This window comes from Solea solea, chromosome 12, assembly GCF_958295425.1.
Source record: "Solea solea chromosome 12, fSolSol10.1, whole genome shotgun sequence".
Taxonomy (NCBI): domain Eukaryota; kingdom Metazoa; phylum Chordata; class Actinopteri; order Pleuronectiformes; family Soleidae; genus Solea; species Solea solea.
Window position 1 is genome coordinate 20,416,117 of NC_081145.1, and position 24,365 is coordinate 20,440,481.

Genomic DNA, 24,365 nt, shown 5'->3' on the forward strand with positions numbered 1-24,365 from the left:
ACACTATGGCCACTACAAAAGCTCGTCCTTTCTCCTGCTGCAGAATAACACTGAAAGAAAAGAAAAGACGTGGTGCATGATGGGGAGGAGTGAGGAATTTAGAAGGGGAAGAGGAGGAGGACGGGGGTGTGGGGGGATATTTGGCTTTTGAAATGGGCCCAGCGCAGATGTACGGGGCAGGAGGATTAGGCTGTGGGTGTTGGTGATGTTACCCCGGCTCGGCTCTTCCTGGCCCTTTGTGGCACCCAGTGGCCTTCAAGGTTGTAAGTTGCTGGCTGGTGTGCCAATGAGGCTCAGTGTGGATCCCGACTATAGTGGAGCAACCCTGACACCTCACCTCCCCCTGCTGCTGCTGTCTGACTCCTAACTTACCCTTCTTCACCCATTGGAACCCCACACAGAAGATGAGTTAGGGGAGTGTCATCCCATCTGATCAGCACTAGTGTCTGTGTATTTGTATGGAAATATCTTTATGAGGACATTTTGGCTGATCCTCACTGTCACTGGTTTTAGGGTTGGGACTAGAATAAGATTCATGTTAGAGTTAGTCAAAGTTAAGTTACAGCATTTGGTTGTGATGGTTAAGGTCATGGTACAGGGAGTCTGTGTGTGTCCTCAGTATGAAAGCTATATAGAAACATCTGTTCACGTACCCACATTGGTGAAGTCCATCAATTACACAAGCCAAAGTAAAAAGTAAGTTGACTGATTGATTATACTGATATGTTAATTTGGCTGTTGTAGCTGCTCCACGTGGAGACAAAAAAAAAGGGTTTGTGCTCATTTCATGACGTAAAAGTATGAATTGCTTGGTTGAAATTCACACTGCACACTTATGAGCATCCTCTTTGGCACATTTGGTCACTGTCAAGACGGACACTGGTGCTTATCTTTAGAGCTGGTGCTGTGTCGTTATAAATACCACCATGTGTAGATATCAGATGAATGTGTGGACACTATGGGGTAGAGAATAACAGATAAAAGAAGCATTGTAGTGGATACATATGAACATGCAGTGTTGTATTATGTTGCCATTGCAATGTGCAATCAGTTTTATTATCATAATGAGCAGTTTAAGCTTAACGCTTTAGCTAATTGTTTTCATTTATTAATTATCACCTAAAAATGAATAAAAAGGTATTCATTTAGGTGCAATATGCAACTTCACCCCTAGATGCCACCAAATCCTACCCGGTGTAACGTTAATTGCTAAAATGAGTTAAGTGGGAAACCAACAACACATATCATCAACCTATCGTCTGTGATGATCTGTCTGTCATTTTTTTTCTTCTTCTTTTAATTGAAATATCATAACAAACCTGTTTTGTTCTGATGGAGGAATGTATCTCTTCATGATCCTCACACATCATCCTAGTACATCACCCAGCCATGAAAAAGAAAAGGGAGGGGGGGAAAGAGGGAGAGGCACATATTCTCGGGCCGCATTGTGGAGTGGAATGCCATTGAATTTGGGTGTTTTTTTTCATGCACCAGCCTCTTTTGTGTACAGGCTATGGAAGTCCATTGTGCATGCAGACACCCTGAGAAAAGAGGCGAGCTTGGAGCTGTTGTCTGCCTGTGTTTCTGCAGCCCTCGGGCCCTAAAAGAGCCTGAATGAGGCTCTGCCATCGGAAGCAGCCGGCCCGAACCGAGAGACAATGCCACTGGGCAACTTTGAAGACCGGCAACAATTAAAAGTGCAGCTTCACTATATTAATTATGCATTCATGCTTTTGTCTTGGCCTTTTCTTGCAAGGGGAGAAGGGGTGGAGTGTGAGGCGGGGGCAGAGGTGGGGGGCAGCTGTTTGGAGTGGCTGTGAGGTTTAAGATTCAACAAGTCTGAGGAAGAAAGAGAGATTACAGTGGATAAACAGCACATGCAAATGCTGCAGCAAATGCTGCTGCTGAAAATTCATTGTGTATGCAGCTGGATGTTAAGTTCAAGGGATTATGCTCACAAACAGGAACTTGTGTGACAAAAACACTCCAGCATTCATCTAATAAAATAAGTAAATGAATGAATAATAAACAAAATCCAACTTTGTGTAAAAAGATTTTTTTTCTGAATAAAAAAAAAAAGCAGATCCAGAGAGTTGCTAGGAAACTTGGAGTTAGAGCTTGAGATTTGTGGACCCTTTTTCTTTAAGGGTTTTTTCCTTCCCTCCTCCCTCAGTTGCAGGCAGGACACACATTAAGCAGCTTTCTGAAGGCATTGAGGTGAATTTCTGCTGGCTGGCCACTCTGACAGGTGGCTCTGTTGTGCTACAATTTGCCAGCAAACAGTTCCTTTTGCACCAGTGGGAAGGTTTATTCAGAAAAAGCCAACACTGCTTTGAAAAATCGTTCTGTTTAGGGGGAATTTATGCCTCGTTTACAACCAAATCTCTCACATGGAGGAGGATGTGGACTCACAGTTTCCACCTGCTGGTGAAGAGACAAAGTGCACATGCATAATACTGTCAGAAAGTTGCTTTCACTGTACATATAAAAGATAAAAAGAAATGACATGGGTTTTGGGTCACTAAATCAAGGGGAAAAAATTGAGATCCCACAACTCTTTATTAAATGCTCCACCCCCCTCCCCAAAGGCACAAAGGGCAATAGCAAAAAGGAAGTTAGCCAAAAGATGACATTGCTGACAGCAGCTTTATCTTTTGAGGAGATAATTCTGTCAATGGGTTTCGCTTAGAGGAACATGAAGGTGAAAGTTACATCATTTGAAATTAACATATTTCTTTTTGACAAAACCAGTGGCGTACCCAGACATTTGGATGGGCAGGGGCTAAAATTAAAAGGGCACCTACTGTGCACTAGTACACTTATGGCACTGGGGCCAAAGGCAGCCCGGCCCAGGGGACTGAATTTTATGTGGACTTCTATCTGAACTGCCACACGTTATTGTTTAATTAATTTCTATCTCTGAGATGGACATTTTCTTTACAGCACTCAATATTATTTCCACTAAGGACAACCTTTTACTGCGCCGGACAACAGCACTTTTTAATTGGAAGGGCACCCATAGGAAAACTTATAATCTTAGGCATTTTATAGGGATCATCTGCATCACTTTTCTCAATTTTCACAATTTCAAACCAGCTGTTTTTTTTTAAATGTATAACTCTTAAGAGGATAAACGTCCATTAGGGCAAAACTGTGAACGCCACAGTACATAATGGCAACATTAATTAACCCTTTACCTCTGTCAAAGACGGTGACATTACAGCTCTCTGCTACACTATCCTACTACAACTGTGGGGCAGGAAACAGACAGAGAAGGGAACTGAGTGGTCAACACAAAACAGGTTTCTGTGTCACACACTAAAAACTACCACAGATCAATTCTAATTAGCTATGGTTTGTGTGTGTGTGTGTGTGTGTGTGTGTGCGTGCGTGTAGTAAACAAGTGTTTGATAAAGAAAAGTGGAGCAGACAGACTTTGACTCTGTTATCTAAAGGTAGGTCATTTTACTTGTTGGAAGTTGAAGTTGAGTGGACAGGTTTTAATCACTCACCCCTTTAGACAACATAACACAACATAAATAATAATGAGCAAGATCAGATGTCACCACTAATTATTAATTAAACATTCTGCTTGAGTACAATGAGAACACAGTGAGACAACGTTTTAGATGTTTAAGCACACAGAGAGAACACAATTCCATTAAGGCCTCCGATTGTTGTTTTTTCTTTCTTTTTAAATCTTACATTTCTTCTTCTCACCATTCATCCAAATGGGTCTATATCATACGTCCTGGGTTAGCTTCTCACAGACAAGACGAAAAATAATGTGGCCAAAAACATTACCTCATTGGTGGTGATGCTAAAAAAGATGTTTAAGTAAGAGACTAAGTATAGCCATTTTGCACATAAGAAAAAAAGAAATCCATTATACTGAACCAATCTACTACACTGAACAGAAATGCAAACCTGGAATTCAATACCTTAAAAAACCTTTTGTTTCATTTTTATCGCAAAAAATACTGGGTACATTTTAGTGGCATAAGTCAATGCAGCTGAAGAAATATCTGATTTAAAAAGTACAAATTGCATTTACCTACACTTACACTTTGACATAGAGCACATTTGTGTTACTTCATAATTCACAGCCGACAGCTGGACAAGTGTGATTTATGATTTTTGTAAAGCGACGAAATTGCCCTCACACGTCTGCAGTTTGTCTCCTTTGGCACAGACAAAGATTAAACCTGGTATTCATGGCTATGTGCTGTGTGATACAGGGGTCGGAGTTCACGTGTGTTGGCAGTGGGCACCATGTGTTTTAAATACAAACAGGACTGAGTGAATGAAAAGCTGAATGCACAGCTCATTAGTGCTGCAGGAGACTGTAGGAAGAGAGTCAGAGATGGTATAGTTGGAGTGAACACAAGAGTGGCTCAACACATTCCTGCCTCTTTATTAAGGTGATCTGTGACCCCCGTCTGTCCCAAAATAGAACGTTTTTCCATTGTGTTCATGTGTGCGCACGTGTGTGTTGTGGTTGGGGCTAATACAGTGCATATCGGACCCCTTCTCTCCTAAAAAGGAACTTGTTGTCAGTTGAGAGACCACTTAGTGCTCTTATACTCTCGTCAGTAAGTGCAGATAAAAGCGAATCAGACCTGCTGTTCTCTGAAGCCTCCTCCAGTGGAGAGGCTGGAGTGGAGCATGTTGTTTCATTGCTGGTATGCAGAGAGCGGCCCGGATGCACAAAGACGCTGGTAATAACAGTTAATCTTTGCAAAGGTTCAATGGCTGCCAACCCAGCAAACAGCCAACCAGAGCCTGGGCGACAATGGCCACCAAACATCAAAGTAGGAGGCAGCGCAGAGCGGCCGGTTCCCATCACCTAAATCAACAAGGTCTGGCTGAAGTCATGGATGTTACAGACTGCTTGTTTGTACTCCATCAGGCATTTCCACCTTCATTAAACGTCGCTACCGAGTGTGTCTCTTGTTGTGTGTTGTGTTGTGTTGTGCCATCACTGTGGTTTGCAGTAAAATCCAGAAGAAACTTAGACTCAACCCCATTTCACCCCCTTGCCCCTACCACTTGCGTCACCCCTCTGGTTTTGTATGTTCCCATGTTCACATAGGGGTTCCTGATAGTTGATGAGGTGGAAGGGTAGAGAGGCTACAGAGGCACACTTCAAACAGGCGGCTATGAGAATTTTTGTCTCAGCTTAACTGAATCCAAGGAAACAAACTGAATTACAGAATTAGTCACCTTGAGACTGCAAAGTTGTTTTGATGGATTTTTCCTCAGCTTTTAATTGCATTCAACCACATATTTTAGCTGGCGGATGACGATAGAGTTTGCACATCGATCCAGGCCTGATTCGTTGGTTAACCTTTTATTTGTCCTCTATATCGAGTCTTGTCAGAGTCAGTATACAGGTGAGCACATTATTATGTTTGCCGATGACTCAGTTAGTCCTAGGATCCTATATACAGAGGTGATAAGAATGTACAGTATAGAGTGCCTTGTATCCTTTGTTTTCCAGCACAACCCATAGACAATCTGATGAAAAATAATTCACCAACTATATAAAACACACCTTTGAATCGGATTGAATTTGTGAAATTTGGAAATGCGTCACAGTTCAAAGATTATTGATACTCCCGTTTGTTTGTTTTTTTAATATGCGATTTAAAATGAATCATAACTTTGACTCAACAACACATAAGAAGATGAAAAAATGCATTTTGTAAAGTCTGAAGATATGACCTACAAACTACAACTACAAACTACAATACCCCTGTCTTTTTGTAGCCTTAACTCTAACCTCACTAACACTTGTGCCTATTTGAGTTGAAAAATACTACTATAGTATTCAGGGGTTGGCCAAAACGACAACAGGTTAGACTATTAATGTGTCTAAGCACAATTCTTGCTGACCCCAGCCATCCTATACTGTAGCAGATGAATTCATGCAGCTGCTTTCGTCGTCGTTGCTGCCATTATGGCTCTGAATGAGTCATTTGTGTCGCTGCTTGTTTTGTCTTGTCAGTCACTGTAACTGTTGTTTGTGTCTATTTGTATTTATTTTTGTTTGCTGCTGGCTGTGCTTGAATTCACCCTTGGGCATTACAGTCTCGTGTACATATCATGAACTGGTCCAACAGTGTTCCCAGGATGTTTTCTGATATGTTTACACTTCACTGCAGACAAGCACTTAACAATGTCCACAGTCCACATTAGTATTGCCATATAACAACAGCTAACAGTAGCCTTTTTTTGGTTTCTTTCCATAAAATGTTGAATCTCTGGTAAAAATTGAGTGTCTACCTACACGATGACGTATTTGACGGAGTGTCCCATCTCGCAGGGCTAGATTTTAAACACTACCTTGTGTATCTCAGTTCCAAGTGAGAGGGGGCAAGGTGTAGGGGTGACGTCAGTGGGATTGTTGGTGAATAACACCGTTGACAGCAGCTGTAAATGCATGCTACTTAATGCAAGTCCTCCTGCACACCTGCCCCCTGTCAGAGAGGCGTCACAATCAAGCTGAACCCTGACAAGAAAAATGAGAGTTTCCAAACTCACAACAGCTTTAATAATGTCATAGGTAAACACTGCACATCATCTCATGAAAGCGGGAAGGGCAGAAAGAAAAACTAAATGAAACTAAGTGCAAATTAATATTCTCTATAGTATTGTTTATTTATCATTTCAAATGTGCCAGTGCCAGCTGCTACAAACTACTACTACTGTACCTGCCTCAGTTCAGTGCATGTGATGGAGTTGACTTGTGTTGTTTCTGTGGTTTCGGTTGTGCACTCTCTGCAGTAAGCTCAGCCCATATGATCGATGGATCGCTTCAACGCGCTGTGACGTGACAGGAGCGCCATGTGGGTTTGACGAGTGAAAGCTCGGAGGCCTGTGAACTTTCCTCCTGACTGTTACCAGCTCCAGAGTCTGACCTCTGACCGCTGTGCTGGTGCAGAAGAGGCAGCGGGGAGGTGTTGGGGTGGTGGATGTTTAATGACATCCAGTCTGTTCTGCGTGACATGACCTCATTACCTCAATCCATGTAATGATAGTGGGTGGGGGATTATCACGAGGCTGACAGTGTAGTTAATGTTGCTGCTGCTGCTGTTAAAGGTTTTAAACGATAAAATAACATATTCATGTTTCTTTAGCTGAAAGAAGTTACAATGAAAACTGAAGGCAGCGGTGAAGAGCTGTGTCAAATGTCTTCCTTTTATCTTATTCCTCTCTTCTGCTCTCTTGGCTGTTTTTCTTTCTTTCGTCACTTGCTTTTTGTTTTTACATTACTTTGGCTTTTTCTTATTTGATCTACTGTTATTCTTTCTCCTTTTATGAATGATTAATTTTGATATTTTTATTATTGTGTCAAGCATTAAAAAACAGTTCCGCCCAAATGGCAGACACCATCATTTTAAGATACAGACCAGTAAGCAATATAGAAGATAAAAAATTACAAATAATATTTGATAAATAGACCTTCCTGACATTTTTACAGTCTTTATACACATAGGTGTAACAAACTTATAGACATTAAACTTAAACATCCATTTAAATCTGATATCTTGTTTATATCAATCACATTTTGGAGGATATTATATTATGGATCCCTTTACTTTAAGGGTAAATTCCATGCCTGCTGAACTTGCTCACACCGAGCTCTCAGTATCCGCCGTGTGTGAACCTTCTTACCAACATTTACTTAAAGCAGGGTGGAGCTGACAAACAGCACAAAGCTCTGCAAGAACTAAAGGTTAAAAAGGCATAAACACAGAGAAGCGTTTATCTGATGTCCTGGAAAATGCTCTGGGAACCTTCCCTTCTCGGGGGGATTTGTCGTTGTCCGGTCATTTCTATGCCTGCTGCTTTTTCCCATGTAACGTTATCCGAGGGCGGGGCCTGTGTGTGGTTCTGCTGATGTCTAAGTGTCATTCTGATACATGAATGACACTTAGACATCATTTGTCTACGTGTGATGTACTGAGACAGGACACAATCAGTCAATCTAACAGTTTATCCAAATTATTTTTGTTTTTATTCTGCCTGTTTTTATTGGGAGTGTTTGGATGGACAAAACTATATTATATTTTATTCCTGTATTTTGGGCCTGCATATGGGCCTGCTCTGTTTTTTTTTAAATACATAATTACATTTAATTATAAAGCATAGTCTAGCTGAGGGCAGATTTAGATTCAGCTGATAACAATTGAATCACTATGATTTAGTATTTTCCTCCATTGTTATCAATGTTGATTATAACTGGTTTTGGTTTGCCTTATGCACCATATTGTCGTGGTGATGTTTAGGGAAACAGCATGTGGTCAGTGTCAAAGATCATCCATCTTCTACTGCTTTATCCTCCACATGAGGGTCGCAGTTCCAATCCCAGCTCACAGAGGGCGAAAGGCAAGGTACACCTTGGACAGGTTACGCGTCCATCACAGGGATACATAGAGACAAACAACCATCCAGTCTCACACTCACACCTATACGGTCAATTTGGAGTGTGCAATTTGTTGGATTTTGGGAGGGAACTGGGGAACCCAGAGAAAATGGTCACAAAAATATAAAAAATAAAATGTGAAAAGAGAAACAGGAATCAAACATTTTAAAGACCAGTATGCAGGCTTAGCTGCTCTATGACAGCGTCATCACCTAGCTTCAACCTCTGCTTGATTATAACATGTGGAGGACTATACCGCTTTGTCCCATAACATTAAATCCTTCTGCTGAAATGATTGATGACATCTCTTTAAGCAGCTACTGGCTACATCATCGTAAAATGTAGACTGACATTTCCCCTAAAACCACATCTCAAAGATTAGGTATTGTGAGTGGTTGACCAGAGCAGCCGCCCTGGTCCAAAACTTGTTTATCAACAAACCTCCATTATGTTGCATGTGAATGAGGTCACAAAACCCTGTATAAATTGGGTGCCGAAAGTCATGCAACACACCATAACCAATCAGTCACACTACTGGGTTCTCCAACTCCAGCAGTGTGCTGTTTCAGTATGTCACTGAGGGGAATTGGTCTTCAAACACTACAGTCAAAAATCACTACCTACATCCACTTGTAGTGGCTGTTTGATTTCGTCTGTAAAAGTTTCCCTTCTGCTCTCTCTTAATAATCTGTCTGAAAGTGTAAAAATCCACTCAACAGATTTCTGCTTTTTCCTTTGTGATAAAACATTTCTCGCAATCTGGCCTGTTCGCCTTCTCCTGGAGATCACTTCAGGTCACAGGCTCATGTTGGAGTGAAAAATCAGTAGTTTGTAGAAAAGTCATGGCGAACAGTTCGAAATAATAAAAAGGTATTTAAAAAATCTCTGAATGGATGCTCTGTGGGAGTACAACTAATTTTATTAGCCTCCATGGAAACATTCATCCTAACAAGTGGAAAGCAGTTTCTGCATAAATTAAAGATAATCCAGTGTAAATTATGCAAATATATTCGCTCAAATAAAGAAGGGGGCGAAGTGGTCGTTTGTGGAGAGGTTAAAAAAAAAAAAAAAAAGATCTCGAAACCAGTGGTTGAAATCAAACTGAGGGAAAATTCACTTAAAAGTTTGTGAGGGCTCAGAGAGTCTGAGAGGAAACAACACAGGGAAGTTGCACCATCTGTGAATCACAAAGCAAATGAACGAGGCTCTGGTGAGCTGGGAATCAAAAAACTGAAGGAAAATAAAAAATATGACGGCAGGTAAAGTTTGTTGGAGTTTTTCCTCTCATGGATTCCTTGCAGCTTTCACTCTATAGTCCCAAGACAACAAATGTGCAGTAACTTCAGACTTTCTGCAGGACGATAATCCAGCACATGTAATACTGGCAAAGATGGTGACGAATGCATTATCATGTTTTAGTTCAGTAAAAACACGTATAAGATAATTATAGATTAAGGAACAATCGACCACAAGGCAGTGGGTGGACCAGGGTGGAATGCCAGGGGTTGTTGGTATTTTTAGCATCTGTGAACAGTGTATGTGTGTGTGTGTGCCTGTAGAAGGCTGTGGGGACAGATTTTGAACCAAACCTATATTTGTGAGGACATTTTGACTGGTCCTCACAACCTTAAAGGGGTTTTGAGGGTTAAGACTTGGTTTTAGGGTTAGGTTAAGAGTTGAGTTTAGGTTAAGGGTTAGGGATAAGCATTAAGTTATGGTTAAGGTAAGGGTAAAGGGGTTGGGGAATGCACTGTGTCCTTGCATGTCCTCGCTAAGAACAGAATCTATCTATCTAATAATCTATCTGTCTGTCTGTCTGTCTGTCGCTCTCTCTCTCTCTCTCACACACACACACACACACACACTCTTGTTCCACATTCTCTGAGTGAATTGTAATTTCTGGGTCACCGCTGATGTTTTGGTTTCCATTTCAGTGCGAGGTGTGCGCGTCTCTCCGGGGTCAGCAGGTCAGCAGCCCTGCCAACTCTGCCGCACACACACTTCAAAAACTCTGCGCCGCTCCGCTCAATGACTCTTTTCCGTTGTGTTAATGACTCCCCGCTGTCTGTGGGCTGAGAGTCACCAGCTGCTGCTTCACACCGCAGCACCTGATGTCACAAACTCCTTTTTAAACTCCTCTGCTGATGCTGCATGGATAAAAGTTTACCTGTATGCCCTACTGCTCATTCTTAAATCATATCACCATAATCTTATCATGGGGCTGGGACATGTGTATTATTTATTTTTGTATAAATGGCGATGTTTCATAAGTGTTTCATAAAACATAGGTTAACCAGTATTACTACAAGAAGTAGGGACGGGAATTGGTATTGGTCAGTATCAGCATTGGTCCAGTACTGGTCAAAATCACTGGATCTGATATTAGATAAAAATGTCGAATTCGATACAATCCACAAATCCTCTATATCGCATGCTTCACTATGCACAGTAAAACTTTAAAAATGTAAATAAAAGTCAGCATTTAGCTGAGTCATGTTTGGGTTCTTTATTTCTTCTTTTGAGAGAACAATATTTGTTACAAGACAAGAAGGTGAAGGAAGGAATATATGTGTAGCACATTTGTCTTAATAATCTGCACCTTTACCCTTTATCCACTACTTCTGTGGAGGACAATTCAAATTTACTGAGTGATAAAACATTGTACAATACATTATAACTGTTTTAAGACAGGACAGTTTTTTATAAATATGTTTAATGCTTCATATCTGTACTGGGAACCAGATTTTTTCAAAGCAATTCTGACAATTTTTTAAGTGGAGGTGTTTTATAAAATCACCAAATTACCCCATTTCTTCATTAGAACAGAACCTACATCCTCAGGAAATTAAATCAAAAACCGTCCTTTGCTTCTGCTGCTCATGTTCCTTTGTTGGAGCCATGTGGACCAGGTGGTGCTCAAGCACCTGTCTTTCTACATTCTGCCCCCTTTATTCATTTCTATTTAAAAAAAAATTATATTTTGTGTGTGGCTCATATCGATGTGTTATTAATAAAGTTGCACTTAAATAGTAATTTCTACTTTACAGTCATTTGTATACATATATTGTGTAGAAGCCTGTTGGGTTGGCATTTTAAAAATGTACAATAGTGAGCGAATGATTGTTGAAATAAACATACACTGTATTTGAGTTAATACATTATAATTTTTCTCAATAAATTAAACGGTGGGTGCCTTTTTTAACTTGAGCTCCTGTTTCTTGAATTGTCTGCGTACGCCACTGGTTGATGGTAATTAATCAATCAATAAATCGATGAGTGAAGGAATTAAAGCCAAACAGGTAAAGTGTTTGTTGTGGGTGTTTGCGGTGTTAGGTGAGGTCGCTGTGTGGAGGAAGTGAGGCCGGTGAGGCTACGGGATGTGGGCGGTGCACACTCTCAGTCTGGCGGCTTGTCTTCAGTCAGTGAGTCGGTCGGTGTGGAGGAGAGCGGACGTAGACGAGCGGTTCACGCCACCGGGACCCTGGGATCTGTCTGTGTCACTCACGCACACATACACGGCAGTGAGACTGTAATACCCACTGGCAGGAGCGGAGCGCAGCAGCATGGTGCTGTGAGGGCAGAGGGCAGACCGGGACCTGCGCCCCAATCACCCCCCAAAAAACAGCGCTGTTGATTTGTTTATTTGCCGCAACCGCGAGCTTTCCCTCCATCATGGAGACGACAGGCTGCTGGCTCCTACTGGCTGCGCACTTGATCCTCATCTGCCACCGAGGTAAGACGCGCTGTCATTCTTGGTTTGTCCTCACATGACACAGAAACCTTTAGAATATTTCCGTACTTTTTGTTTTATTTGAAGAATGTGCGGGTTTCAACTTGCTGCGCCAACTTCGCAGTTGTTGCGCAGCAGCTTCAGGTGAGCTGTGAGGTGGGCTCAGTTCAAATCAGCACAACATGTATATAGAGTTTGTTTATTTTTTTTTATTAGAATAACGATTTGTATTTATGCTGTAACTGAACCCATGTGGTGCGTATGCGCTGTAAACAGTTAAGAAATCGACTTTGAAAACAACAACAACACAACTATTGTTTTAAATCAAACGTGGTGTTGTCCTTGGGAGTGTGTATGTAGTGTTTCTGTATTGTGTGTGTGTTGGGGACCTCAGATTAAAACATTGAGAGTCGCAGACCGTCACATATCAGTTCCAAACTGGAGCTGTCAAGCATGAAGAGAGAAGTTTGGACACGCTCTGTCTGACTGGCTTATTAAGAGTGTCAGAGGCTGCAGATCTGGCAACAACAGCAGTAATCCTATAATGTATCTCAGAAACAGATACTGTCACTGGGAAAACAAACCTACACTGTTTTGTTTCCAAAGACCAGGCAGGCATACACACTGAGCTCTCAGAGAAGGAAATAAAGGTGGAATGGCTGTAAATTCCAGGAAAGAGGGCACTGATCAGGGAAGCGTTTACTGTTGGAAAGGACACTGAGGCCCCCCATTTCACCTGACATTAAAATGCCTTTTCTGTGATTAGATTGCAATCGGATAGCGCCTGACCGCACATGTAAGTACAGGTGTAAATACACCTGACGGATTGTTATCCGATCTGCCAAACCACTTCAGGAGGTGGTCTGAGACACATTGTGACCACACGGAAGTGTAAATGCCACTGGTCTCCAATGCATCTCTGCTCCACCCACAACTATGAGAGCGGTCTTCTCTGCTTCCGTCTACTTATGGAAGACGACTTCTTCGCCTGCTTTGAAAAGGAAGGAGGCGTCCATACAGTAGTGCGAGTTCTTGTGTGACTGTGATCAGATAGAAATCGGATCTTGATGTGGACACCGGATGTACCATGTGTAAATGCATGTGGTGAAGCGCTATCTATCCAATCACTATCTGATCACTGAAAACGCATTCTAATGTCAGGTGTAAAGGGAGGCCTGACAGTGTTTGAAGAAGTTGGTCTGTCAGTAGTTGGATCCCAAAACAAGCTCATTTTAGCTTATTTAAGGGTGTGTTTGGACAAAAGTGATAGAATGCTAGTTTGAAATAGCCAGCAGCCTCCTTGTCTTTGGCATTTGTTTGTGCCTGTTCACATTGTTCATTCTGATTTGATACGGCTCAGAATTGACGGTTCGGTTTTCACTTTCATCTGCCATCTTCATGTGCACATTCTCCTCCATTGTTGTTTGGCTTTGCAGTACTGCTGGTGCAGGTAGTGTGTGTGTATATGGGCAAAAAGCCACATGGGTTCTTAAGATGCATGGTCTCATATTGGATATTATACTATGTATGTACACATAAGCCATGTTTCCATCATGGTACAGTTTGGTTTGGTACAGTACGTTACGTTTGGAATGGTAAAGCCCTCGGTCAGGCCTGTGTTTCGACTGAGAACAGTACCTTTACTTGGTAGGTGGGGTGTGCGCTGTGCTTCATGGTCATCTCAGCGAGATACGTAGCCTGATGTTGGACCGGTGCCCCGACAACATACAACAGTACAGGTTCATAGACAAAATGAGCCATTCCTCATTCCTGTGTATTTCTTTACACCTGTAGTAGTAGAACATGTTTTTTTTTCTCTACACTATAACTCTGTAACAGGTTCACTGCATCCTGAATGTACTTGTACAAACCTTGCTATATTTTTACTTTTTTATAAAGAAAGTAGAACAATTCTGACTTATGTTGACATTTAAATTCAGCAGCACCATGGTTGGCATGGTCGGAAACATTTGGACTCCTGCTAGAATGGCAGGGGATTTTCACTTCTATTGGTGAGTTTCTGATCACACAATGAATGTTTGTATTAATGGTCGGAGCTTTAAGAAGTCAGAGGAGACAGATCAGGATTTGTTACCATAGGTCTGAACAGTTGAGGGGTTTACATGCTCTTATCCTCCGGTTTACCCTCTAAGCCGCAGGGTACATTTGCAGCATTGCCAGAGATGTGCTTGGCTGAATCTTTTTGGGGGGTGTGACATGAAAGAAAGATTAGGGGGAGAATCTAGTCACATCCAGTTTAAGCTGTAGAGAAGTGATGTTTTGTGTCCAGGCCAGTGAGCCTGCTGGATCTTTGCTGGATGGTTCGGTACCTGCAGAAAGCCTCCGGGCTCCCTCATGCCCCCCACACCCCACACCCTCTCTTTTTATTTGGGCTGTTTTTAAAAAGAAGCTTATTATGAAATGCCATGGCACACGGGTGGTGCCAGCTCACCCAGGAGCTAGAGCAGGAATGGTTGGTGGTAGAGGGAAAAGACACATGAGTAGAAAACTCAGCACCATCTGTCTCACCAAAATATATTTGTGAATGGGCAATGCCAGCTGTGCCCTGCGCTCTGTCTGGGCTCGTGGAGTCTCTGAGCCTCTTGTTGTCTAACAGGGAGTCTTTGGACAGATGGCCGTCTCAGTCGGGCAGTCTGTCAGTCAAACACACGCAGTGACACCCACATTCGCCACCACCGCCACACTCTGAGATGACAAAATATGAAATCATTATTTAAAGATGCATGAAAACACAACTGGCATATGAACCTTAACATAAAGCCTTAAAAACTTAAATTATCACTGTAATTGTAAATGAGGCTTCAGTACATATGGCAGTGAGTGAGCAGTGGTTGGATCAGTGGAGAGCAAAGGTGCTGTGCGTCAGTGGTGCATCAAAAAGAGAACCAGACTACGACACAGAGAGTGATAAACACTGAAGAACAGCCCCATGCAGTGATGCACAGATGGTGCTTAAAACATTTTTTTCCAGCTTGGTGGGGGGCTGATAATATTATAATGAAAACTCAGCTCAGGCATGTGACATGTGAAACCCTGGCTGTTTCTCTTAGATTGTCAGGAGATCACTACAGCCCCAAAGTGGAAACATTACATAGACATTGCATACATCAACACTCAGTAAAAGAAAGAAAGGTTGAACGTGATTTCTACAGCAATGTAGTGTATTACTCTGATCTGTTCCTTAAAGTGTCAATAAATCATTGTTGTTTGTTGTTGTCTGTTTTTTGAGATTAGTAAATAAAAAGTGAATAAATACTGTATTTCTGGCTTTAAATTAAATTAAATTCTCATGTGAGTCAAAGTGGAGATTGTGAGTCTATGAATGAACGTTTGGTGAATATGAAGGCATGAGACTTTGAATGGTATGTGTTGTGGGGCTTGTCTCGCTTCATTCACAGCTGTGTCGGCTTAACACCTTCACTAAACCTTGTGGTTTGCTCCTTGCTACACTCAGTTGTTTCTTTTCTTTATCAAAATTAAGATTTTCCCCACCCACAGGGCAGGGGTGTGCGTAAGTTGAGCAGACAATTTCATTGGGGCCACGAGCGGAGAGACGAGGACCCTGAGAACAGCTGATGTTGTTGGTCCATAGCAACGACAATTTTGTAAGAACCCTTTTAAATTTTATCATTAGCTATGCAAGAAAACCTCAATGACACCATGGTTGGAAATCCCCCAACTAGGCCCGATGCCACCGGCTTACTTCAGTTTGGTTCAACACACAGTAGGCCCCTCTGGGTCCCTATGCCCGGGGCCCCAAAGTCTCTTGAAATGTCCCTGCTCGGGAACACTTGGGGAACCACAACTTTGACAACACAACATGTTTTTCTCCACTTCTACCAAGTTCCTCCATCAGAGGTTTTTCAGATGGCATATTTGTCTTATGTCAAAGTTTTGTCATGTTTTTGTCTCGTTTTCCCCTCCAATAATGGACATACAGATTTTATGATAAAGAATAAAGGGGTTAAAAATTAATTTATATCAGCAACTGTTAATTAAGGATAATTATGTGCTTGTTAGTAGGGCTTTGCAATTAATCGAAACTTGTGTTTCAATTACGATTATGGCCCGGCAAAAAACACATTCAGTGGAATCCCCTGGTTAAACACGCAGCGTGAGTAAGCTATATATAATATACAATAATTTGTAGTTATAGAGGTAAATACAAAAGATTCATTAAAAAGTTCATGTTCAAAGACACTAAATTCCATTTGTTTCAAGTTCAAGTCAATGAGTTTGAAATATTTGTGATTTATATTTTGACCCAAATCATTGTGATTATTATTATTTACATACTTGACCATTTTAGTCGGTTTACTTTGAAATGATTCACCTTTGGATTGCGACTTAAACACAGTTTATAAACGTATTGTGTCTGCTGTTTGAGGAAGACGCAACAACAAAGAGTGTGTGGTCACCTCAGATGACCTCTCCTTTGCTCAGGTTTGCTTTCACATTATGTCTTTATTTCTCCCTGCTTCCCATCATCTTCTCTCTGTCTCTTTTCTTCACTTTGCGATATCCCTCCATCTCTGTCCAAATCAGCTTCAGCTGGGCAGACGTCCCTTGCTGCCCCACTGGTAGTGTGAAAGAAAAAAAGCTGATTTCCAGTCATGGCAGCAGGGGTATTTGATGACCAGATTAGTGGGTATTAGGCTCAACAGCATTCACTCGGGCATACACAGGGGCCACTGGTTTGAATCCATCAGTCGCCCCTCTTTTCTCTCTCCACTGGCCCTCAGCTGAATGCAGACCGGGGTTATGTGGGGGAACAACCAGCCAGGTCCTCGGTGGAGGTCAGATAAGGAGGCCCGTCCATCCTGTGCTGCCTCCTTGGGGCCCGGCCCTGTGAATTATGCTGTCAGAGGGGAGATTTGTTTTGTAACAGTAGGAAAGAGGGCAACTACAGAAAGACGGGAGGTGAAAGAGGGTATATTGAGGAGGGGCGGGGTGGGGTGCAGAGCAACAGAAAAGAAAGCGGGGGGGTGCGGGGAGTGATGGGGGTGGAATTTAAGCATGATGCATGATGGCACTGTGGTTTGTCCCAGTGGTGGCGGCAGCAAGGAGAAGAGGACGCTGTCACACTGTGAAGCTGGAGCAGAAGTGTGGGAGCGCAGTGTGTTAAGAGGTGGACAGACACACACACACGCACACACACACACACACACACACAGACACACACACACTCATTCTTCAACACCTCGAGGTTGGAGGCTTCTTAGAGCGATGGAGTGCAGGTTAAGCAGCACTCCTGCTTTCATTAGTCTTCGTTTAACATCCCCCACCTCCTCACTCCCCCCCCCCCCACTCCCCCCCACGTACCCTCAATTTCACTCTGTCTCCCATCTCTGTTCTCAGGGTTCCATTCCCTGCACACAAAACAACAAAAAAACCACCCATCCTGACAAGTCATTAAGTCGAAGAGGCATTTTTGTGAGAGAGGTTGGATCAGACTGACCGTATAGTAGTTCTGGTCGCTCATCTGAAGGTTCATAGTTTAAACCAATTTTACCTGACAAATACCCGGATTCTGTAAGAGCAACTCCATATTTATTTTTATTATTTTTAATACAAACGTTAGTACAAAAAAAGAAAGATAAATCTTTGTGGCCTTTTTTTTAAGGCAAACGTGTTGGGGCTGTTTTTTTGCATTTCTTTGTTTCTTACTTTTCAGTCTTTAACATTTTCTTTTTCATTTCTTCAATCTCTGGTTTTCTTTCCTCCTTTTACGTCGGTGCATTGCTGCACATCCTCCGTCCCCCTGTTGTCCCACGTCTCTCCCTTTTTAGAGCCTCATGCCTTCATCCTTCTACTGTCTCACACTCTCCCCATACTTCCCCTCCTCATTGCCCCTTTACTGTTTTTTTTTTTTATTTAGCTTTTTTTAAATCCTTCCTCTCATTTGTCTCCCCTCTCGTTTCTGGATGGGTGAGGATTGAGGGCTGCCCAGGGTAGTTTTCTTTTTTGTTTTAGCCAACAATCTTGTCTCTGCTGGTGTCCACCTGGCACTCTGCCATCACCTTTACACACCACTCTTCTTTCTCCTCCTCCTCCTCCTCAGTGTACCCACCGACACTCTGGATGCTGTAATGGATGATGGGGCAGATCCGGGTGGCCCACAGCGCCAGTGAAAAAGGGGCCACTTACACTAGGGACCATTGCAGCAGAGAACAAGTGGTGCCCCTGTAGAGTAGCTGGTGGAGCGCCATTTGATTTGCCCTCCACTTTTTTCCTTGTTTTCTCTGCTCCTCTGCTGCTAGTGGGTGTGTGGTCCCTCTTCGATCATGGATATTTGATGGCCCTCATCTCTCAATCGCTGAATGAGAGAGTGACGCAGAAAAAGGCCAACGATAAAAGGCCTGTTTGTAGGACGCAGGTCGGTCAAAGTTCTCTCAGGGACTCCTTTTCTTCCCCATTCACAGGCTGGTTTGGGGCGGCAAGCAGGTGAATGTGGAGGCGCTTTAGGCAGATGTTAGCCTGCACAAAAGGATTCGATAGGCCTCGAAAAGGCCCTTTCAAGTATTTACAGAACATTTACATTTCAGGCATTAGTCTGATCCTCTTATACCAGCATCAGCTCTCTTTACTCAGCATCCACTGAGTAAAGAGAGCGAATGAGCTTAAATTCCATGATCACTGACATTACAAGCTAACAGTAGCAGGGGGTCGAGCCGTACAACAATTCACAACTCAAGAGACTCTAAAGAGCTACGAGAAGAAAAGAACAGAGAATAGAAGCAGATTTGTACATTTCAAATAGTTCATTTTGCATTAAAATCAATTAATGCCACACTAATGAGAGACAACGGTTTATGAGGTAAACATGTTAGCAGAGGCTCTGGGGTGGCCTCGCCTACATATACTCTTTCCCCTTGAGCTTCTTCACTGGTCAGTGCAGACAGTAGGTTTTTTGGATTTCGTCTGATGCTGTTGTTGGAAACAGTCAGTACGTTTACATGCACAGTTTTTCTTTTTCTTAAAGTATATTTTTTGGGGCTTTTAATGCCTTTAATCAATAGTTTAGTGCAGAGAGACAGGAAATGGGGAGGCAGAGAGGGGGAACGACATGCTAGAAAGGACCATCCGATGAGGGATTCGAAGCGGGGGATTGTAACCTCAACATGGCACGGCAGCTCACATCACTTACATGCACAGTTTAATTGAGCTAAGGCTGTAGTCCGACTAAGACAGGCAATCGGACAACTTGCTGATTCCAAGTTTACATGCGGACGAGAAAATCGATTTATTGGCCACGTATGTCTGCCTCCACCTCTGTAGGTGGTGCTATATCTCTATATCAGTATAGCTATAGTGCGTATTGAATCAGTTTCCTGTTTAACTTTATGTTACAGCAAATCAAACACCGAATGGCGAGATTGGATGGTGAGATGGACCGTGCTGTGGTTCTGTATGTTTCCTACCTGCTGTACATCTTGTCTCTTCGTCAGTCCAAAAGTGGGTCTTCTCTGTAGTTTTCACTCTCACTGATGCCATCATGTTAACAGGCAACAGTACTGCAGTTTATATGTTAACTCTGAAGTGTATACATGCAGGAGTAACCGGACTATTAATCGCATTATCCAGGTACAGTATGTCAGTCCAACTTAGATTTTAGTCAGACTTACATGCACATTATTAGTCTGACTACATTTTTTGTAACATGCATTAAACGCACTGACTGAGACTAAACAAGAAAGGAAATTAAAAATCTGTAAAACTACAACTACAGGAACTACAAGAAGCTGAAAAGCTCAGCTGAGTTGCAGACTTGACCATTTAGATGAGTTTAGTTTAGTTTATTTTATTTGAGCATTAGTGTCTAATGCAGTCAAATTGAAAAGTTGCTTAAAAATACTACTCTTCAATCCAATGTTGTGATTTCCTCTTGGATCAAGAATAGATGTTAAATCACATAAAGAGACCAAGAATCACATAAAGAGACCAAGAACGAAAAAAGAATTGAATTGTGAGATCGTCTGACTTGTGCAGCCCTAATGTTTACCCCCAGAGGTGCTGGTCCTGGTCAGAATATAGTTTTGTGTCTGTTCCTCAAGCTGAGCAGAAACACCTGGGCTGGTGCTCGTCTGCAGACACACAATCCACACAATCACAGCACTTACATGTGATAGAAAGCGGATACAGTGTGAGTGCTCTTTTTTTTTTCACCCTGTCACTGAATGTGATTTAGGATAAAACCAAAGCTGATAACTGCCAGATGTGTAACCAGATAGACTCCAGATGTTTTCTATTCTGCAGTCATGTTAATACTGTGAACTCCACCTTTGATAAGTGGGCATCCCAAGGATGTACACTTCTTTTTTGTAAGAGCTCTAAATCTGCAAAGTGTGTGCTGAAGGTGGTGCTATGCTATGGGGTGAATTTGGTTCTCTGAAAATATCAAATCATCACATTAGTTCAGCTGAAACCAACATATGTTTCAAAAGCAGGTGAAATCATGAAGAAAAAATGCTGATTTATTTTCTGTTGGTTTAATCATCAATACTTTTCCGACTGAGATTTTGACTGACATAATTTGGATTTAAATTGCCTCTTTTCCACTGCACTGCCACTGCATTCCCCTCTGTATAAGCAGCACAATTCTCTTCATGTTAATGTTTGGTTGACTGGTACAGCCGCTCAGGGTGTTGCATGATTAAGGTGGGTTGGGAGGCAGCTGGTGGAGGTTGTGACGAACAGCAGGAGCACCAAACTGCTGCCAGGAGGAGATGAAGAGATGAGGAGATCGGCGTTAACCAGAGATGACTTTTTGAAAAATTTCAGTTCACTCATTAGTAACATGCTGTGTATTTTGTGCTGTCTTAGATTTAAAGAAAACACAAAGTTACTTATATGTAAAATCAGAACATTCAGATGATCGAAAATAAATAAATGTATTAAATTAAAATGAAATCTCTGTAAGTTTTCACTTTATTTTTGATGGCATCACTGATGAATTGTAATCTTATGAAGACAGAAAACAAATTAAAATGTGACACTCGAGGAAAGATTGGCCAGCATTAGTTTATGTTACAAACGAACAGAAGTGTGTCAAGGTTGAAGAAGGACAAAGTGTAAAATCTATAATTTCCTCTGTGCAACTCCACGCCTCACTCCCTGCTGCTAATTTCAATTAGGTCATCCCTCAGAATAGTCATGCATCCCCAAGGCACTATCACAAAATGTCTGCCTGTTAATGAGCCAGTGATTGTGATGTTTGCTGGCTTTCGCTGAAGCTGTGGGGTGGACACTCGTGCAGGTGAAAAATGCAATTAGTGCTTGCGGCTGCTGCAGACCTGCAGAGAGGACAGGTGTCTAGACAGAGGACGCACATTTAGATACTTTGAAACACTCCGTTCAAGCTGCTCCTCTGGGAATCACAGGATATCTCTAAATATGATACGAACGCGATACATGGTCCACGATACCAATATCACAATACAGCAATTCTATGATAATTGATATATTACAAGACAATCATATAGAGGTACATCTCGTTAAGCAATGGACTTCAAAATCATAAGGTGGACAGTGCTTCCAGAAACCTAAATTTGTTTTCACAGTCCCATTATGGGGACTTGTCTTCCTTATGGGGACAGAAATCAAGTCCCCATGATGTATATTACTACATTTTAAGGTGAAGACATGTTATGACAAGTTATGGTGAGGTTAGGGTTAGGGCCTTTAATAATTATGGTTACGGTTAGAGTAAGTGTCCAGGGAATTATTATGTCAATGCAATGTCCTCTGAAGTTATGGAAACCTGTATGTGTGTGTTCTTGTATGGGTATATTTGTGAGGACCAAACAACTTACCATAGGGAGTGAGAACATTTGGGTAAGTGAGGACATTTTGGCTGGACCTCATGTTCTGTCATCCCTTAAAAGGGCTTTTTCAGGGTTAAGACTTAGTTTTTGGGTAAGGCATTCAATTGTGATAGTTAATGGGCTAGTGAATGCATTAAGTCTGTGAGTGCCCTCACTACGAACGCTGTGCAAGTGTGTGAGTGAGTGAGTGTGTGTGTGTGTGAGAGAAAGAAAGAGAGACAGATACAAAAACACTCTAAGGAGCCTCACAGACCTCCATAATTATTAAACTCTTCATAAAGCTTGGCAACAAATGGAGCAATGAGGTGAGAAGGATGTCTGAAACAGAGGTGATCAAGAACCTGTTGATCGCTCTGGAATCCTTTGTGGGCACAACACAGATTCCTGAAGGCATTTTATTGCAAAGCCCTGGGAGCAGTGATGCTGTCTTTTCTTCATATTAGCAAAGGATGTGACATTGTTCTACAAATGTGTCTTAAAGTTTCACATTTTTAATTATCTGTTTTGATAGACTTCACAAGCTACTGGGATCGACAGCGTTTGCAAAAAGTAAAAAATCTTAATAGAAGCATTAAGATTTTATCTAATTTCCACAAAATATCTCTTCATTGTCCACCATTTTGCTTTTTATCTGTGAATTCACGTCACCCAGAATCCTAATTATTTACCATTGGTTATTTAAAGTAGCTGTAAATTAAAATTTTGAGCTTGGACCGCAATTATCTGTGGATGAATTCAGTGTTTACTGCCCGTTGTCCCCAGTTGGCAGCTGCTAAACACTTCATGACTTGAATGCAGCATTATAATCCTCAAATCCATTAATTCAGTTAATAATCTTTATACTACGTGTTCTTAGAGACACGGCCAGTGAGTAAATGTTAACAGTAAAAAAAAGTGAATTGTATTCGTGAGGAGGATGCTTTATATACATATACACTCACACTTCCTTTCTCATCGTCTTTCCGGTGGGATACGATGTTGGCACGGCGCTTCATCCATTCAGCTCCAGTGTTTAATGAAGTTGTTTTTCTGTTAGGGGAGCTTTTCTCTGGGCCTCTAAAGGACTGTTTCGTCACTGTGTGTATGATCAGATTAGAAACACGTCTGCTGGACCCAAAACCACTCTGCTTGCAACAGACACTCTAAGAAAGTTGTGTGTGCACAATTCCTCTCTTTTTAGATTTTAAATAGTGGTGTGCCCAAGACCAAAGGCTGTACTTTCCATAAAAAATATGCTTTAGTCTGGAAATCACCAATGTCGGTTGGATTTTCACTCTTAAATCCTTGATTTTTTTCCACTTAAAACAAGAAACATTAATACTCAAGGAAAGTTATGGGATCGACAGTGTTATCTATCATTTTGGGATTGTGAATGTCTGTTTTGTAGTTAAAAGTAAAGTATCCATCCAGTAGTTTTGGTGAGATGTGGGGATTTAACTCACAACACTTTGATCCCTTCAGCAGGCGGTTGGTCATCAACTCTCTTTAAACACCAGGCCACTTTGTGAACACCTTCATGTTTTGAGCTCAGGTTCACCAGTTACATCCCAGTATACACACTGCCACTTTGTTTGCTGATTGATGCCATCATGAACCACATACCACTTACATGAGCCCTGTCACATGTTTTACTTTTAAGTTAATTTGCTGCTGTGTTGATTCGTAGTAAATAATATTTATATTTTACTCTGCAGCAGGTAAAGAGCACTGATGATGGCATCACTTACAGCAAAGGGTTCACATAAATAAAAGAGATCTCTGAGATCGAGACTGACTCTTTCTAAGGTTCCCTTTAAATTTTCCCTCTTCCTGTAAACACCTCGCCGTGAGTTTGAGTCCTTTGTTTAAGAATACCAGGATTCTGGAGCCGCTGGCTGTGGAGGTGACGGCTGGGCAGGTTTTTTTACGAGACCGAGGCAGCAGCAGAGGCTGGCACATAAAGTGTAGGTGTTTACCCAGCAGGGGTCTCATGTGCTGATAGTCTCTTATCTCACATGTGAAGTTTCGAGCAGATCGGTCATTGTACAGCAAAGTCATCAAGGACTTCCTGTTTTGCGGCAAACGGTTGAAATCACCAAATTTCCGATGGTTGGCGGGGCCACGCCCCTTTTGTATCTGTGCAGCCTTTTGGTAACTTTTCACCTTTGATGTGTGTAATAGAAATTGACAAGTTGACAACAGACCTGAGTGTAAACCAACATAGTGTTCGACTGCAGCTTAGACTGATGGGAACTGTAGTAGACAAATCCATTATTCATCAGCTCTCCCCCCTGGGACGGATCATTTCTTTGTGACTACAGATACAGGTTACACATGAGTTCATCACACTCACTGTTGAGTGCAGTGAAGCTGGTGTTGGAAG

The 24,365-nt window shown here is 41.9% G+C and overlaps 1 protein-coding gene across 5 annotated transcripts in view; it reads left to right on the forward strand.

Annotated features, from left to right (window-relative positions):
- Positions 1 to 11,840: 11,840 nt before the first annotated feature.
- ptprz1a (protein tyrosine phosphatase receptor type Z1a) overlaps positions 11,841 to 24,365 on the forward strand; it is an 85,957-nt gene continuing 73,432 nt past the window's right edge. For 4 of the 5 annotated variants that reach the window (XM_058645159.1, XM_058645160.1, XM_058645161.1 and 1 more), the window contains exon 1: positions 11,842 to 12,161. In XM_058645159.1, coding sequence (XP_058501142.1) covers positions 12,101 to 12,161 — 61 coding nt within the window. In that variant the 5' untranslated portion in view covers positions 11,842 to 12,100. Of the gene's footprint in view, positions 12,162 to 24,365 lie in introns of all 5 variants that reach the window. The other variant, XM_058645158.1, reaches the window with a different exon arrangement.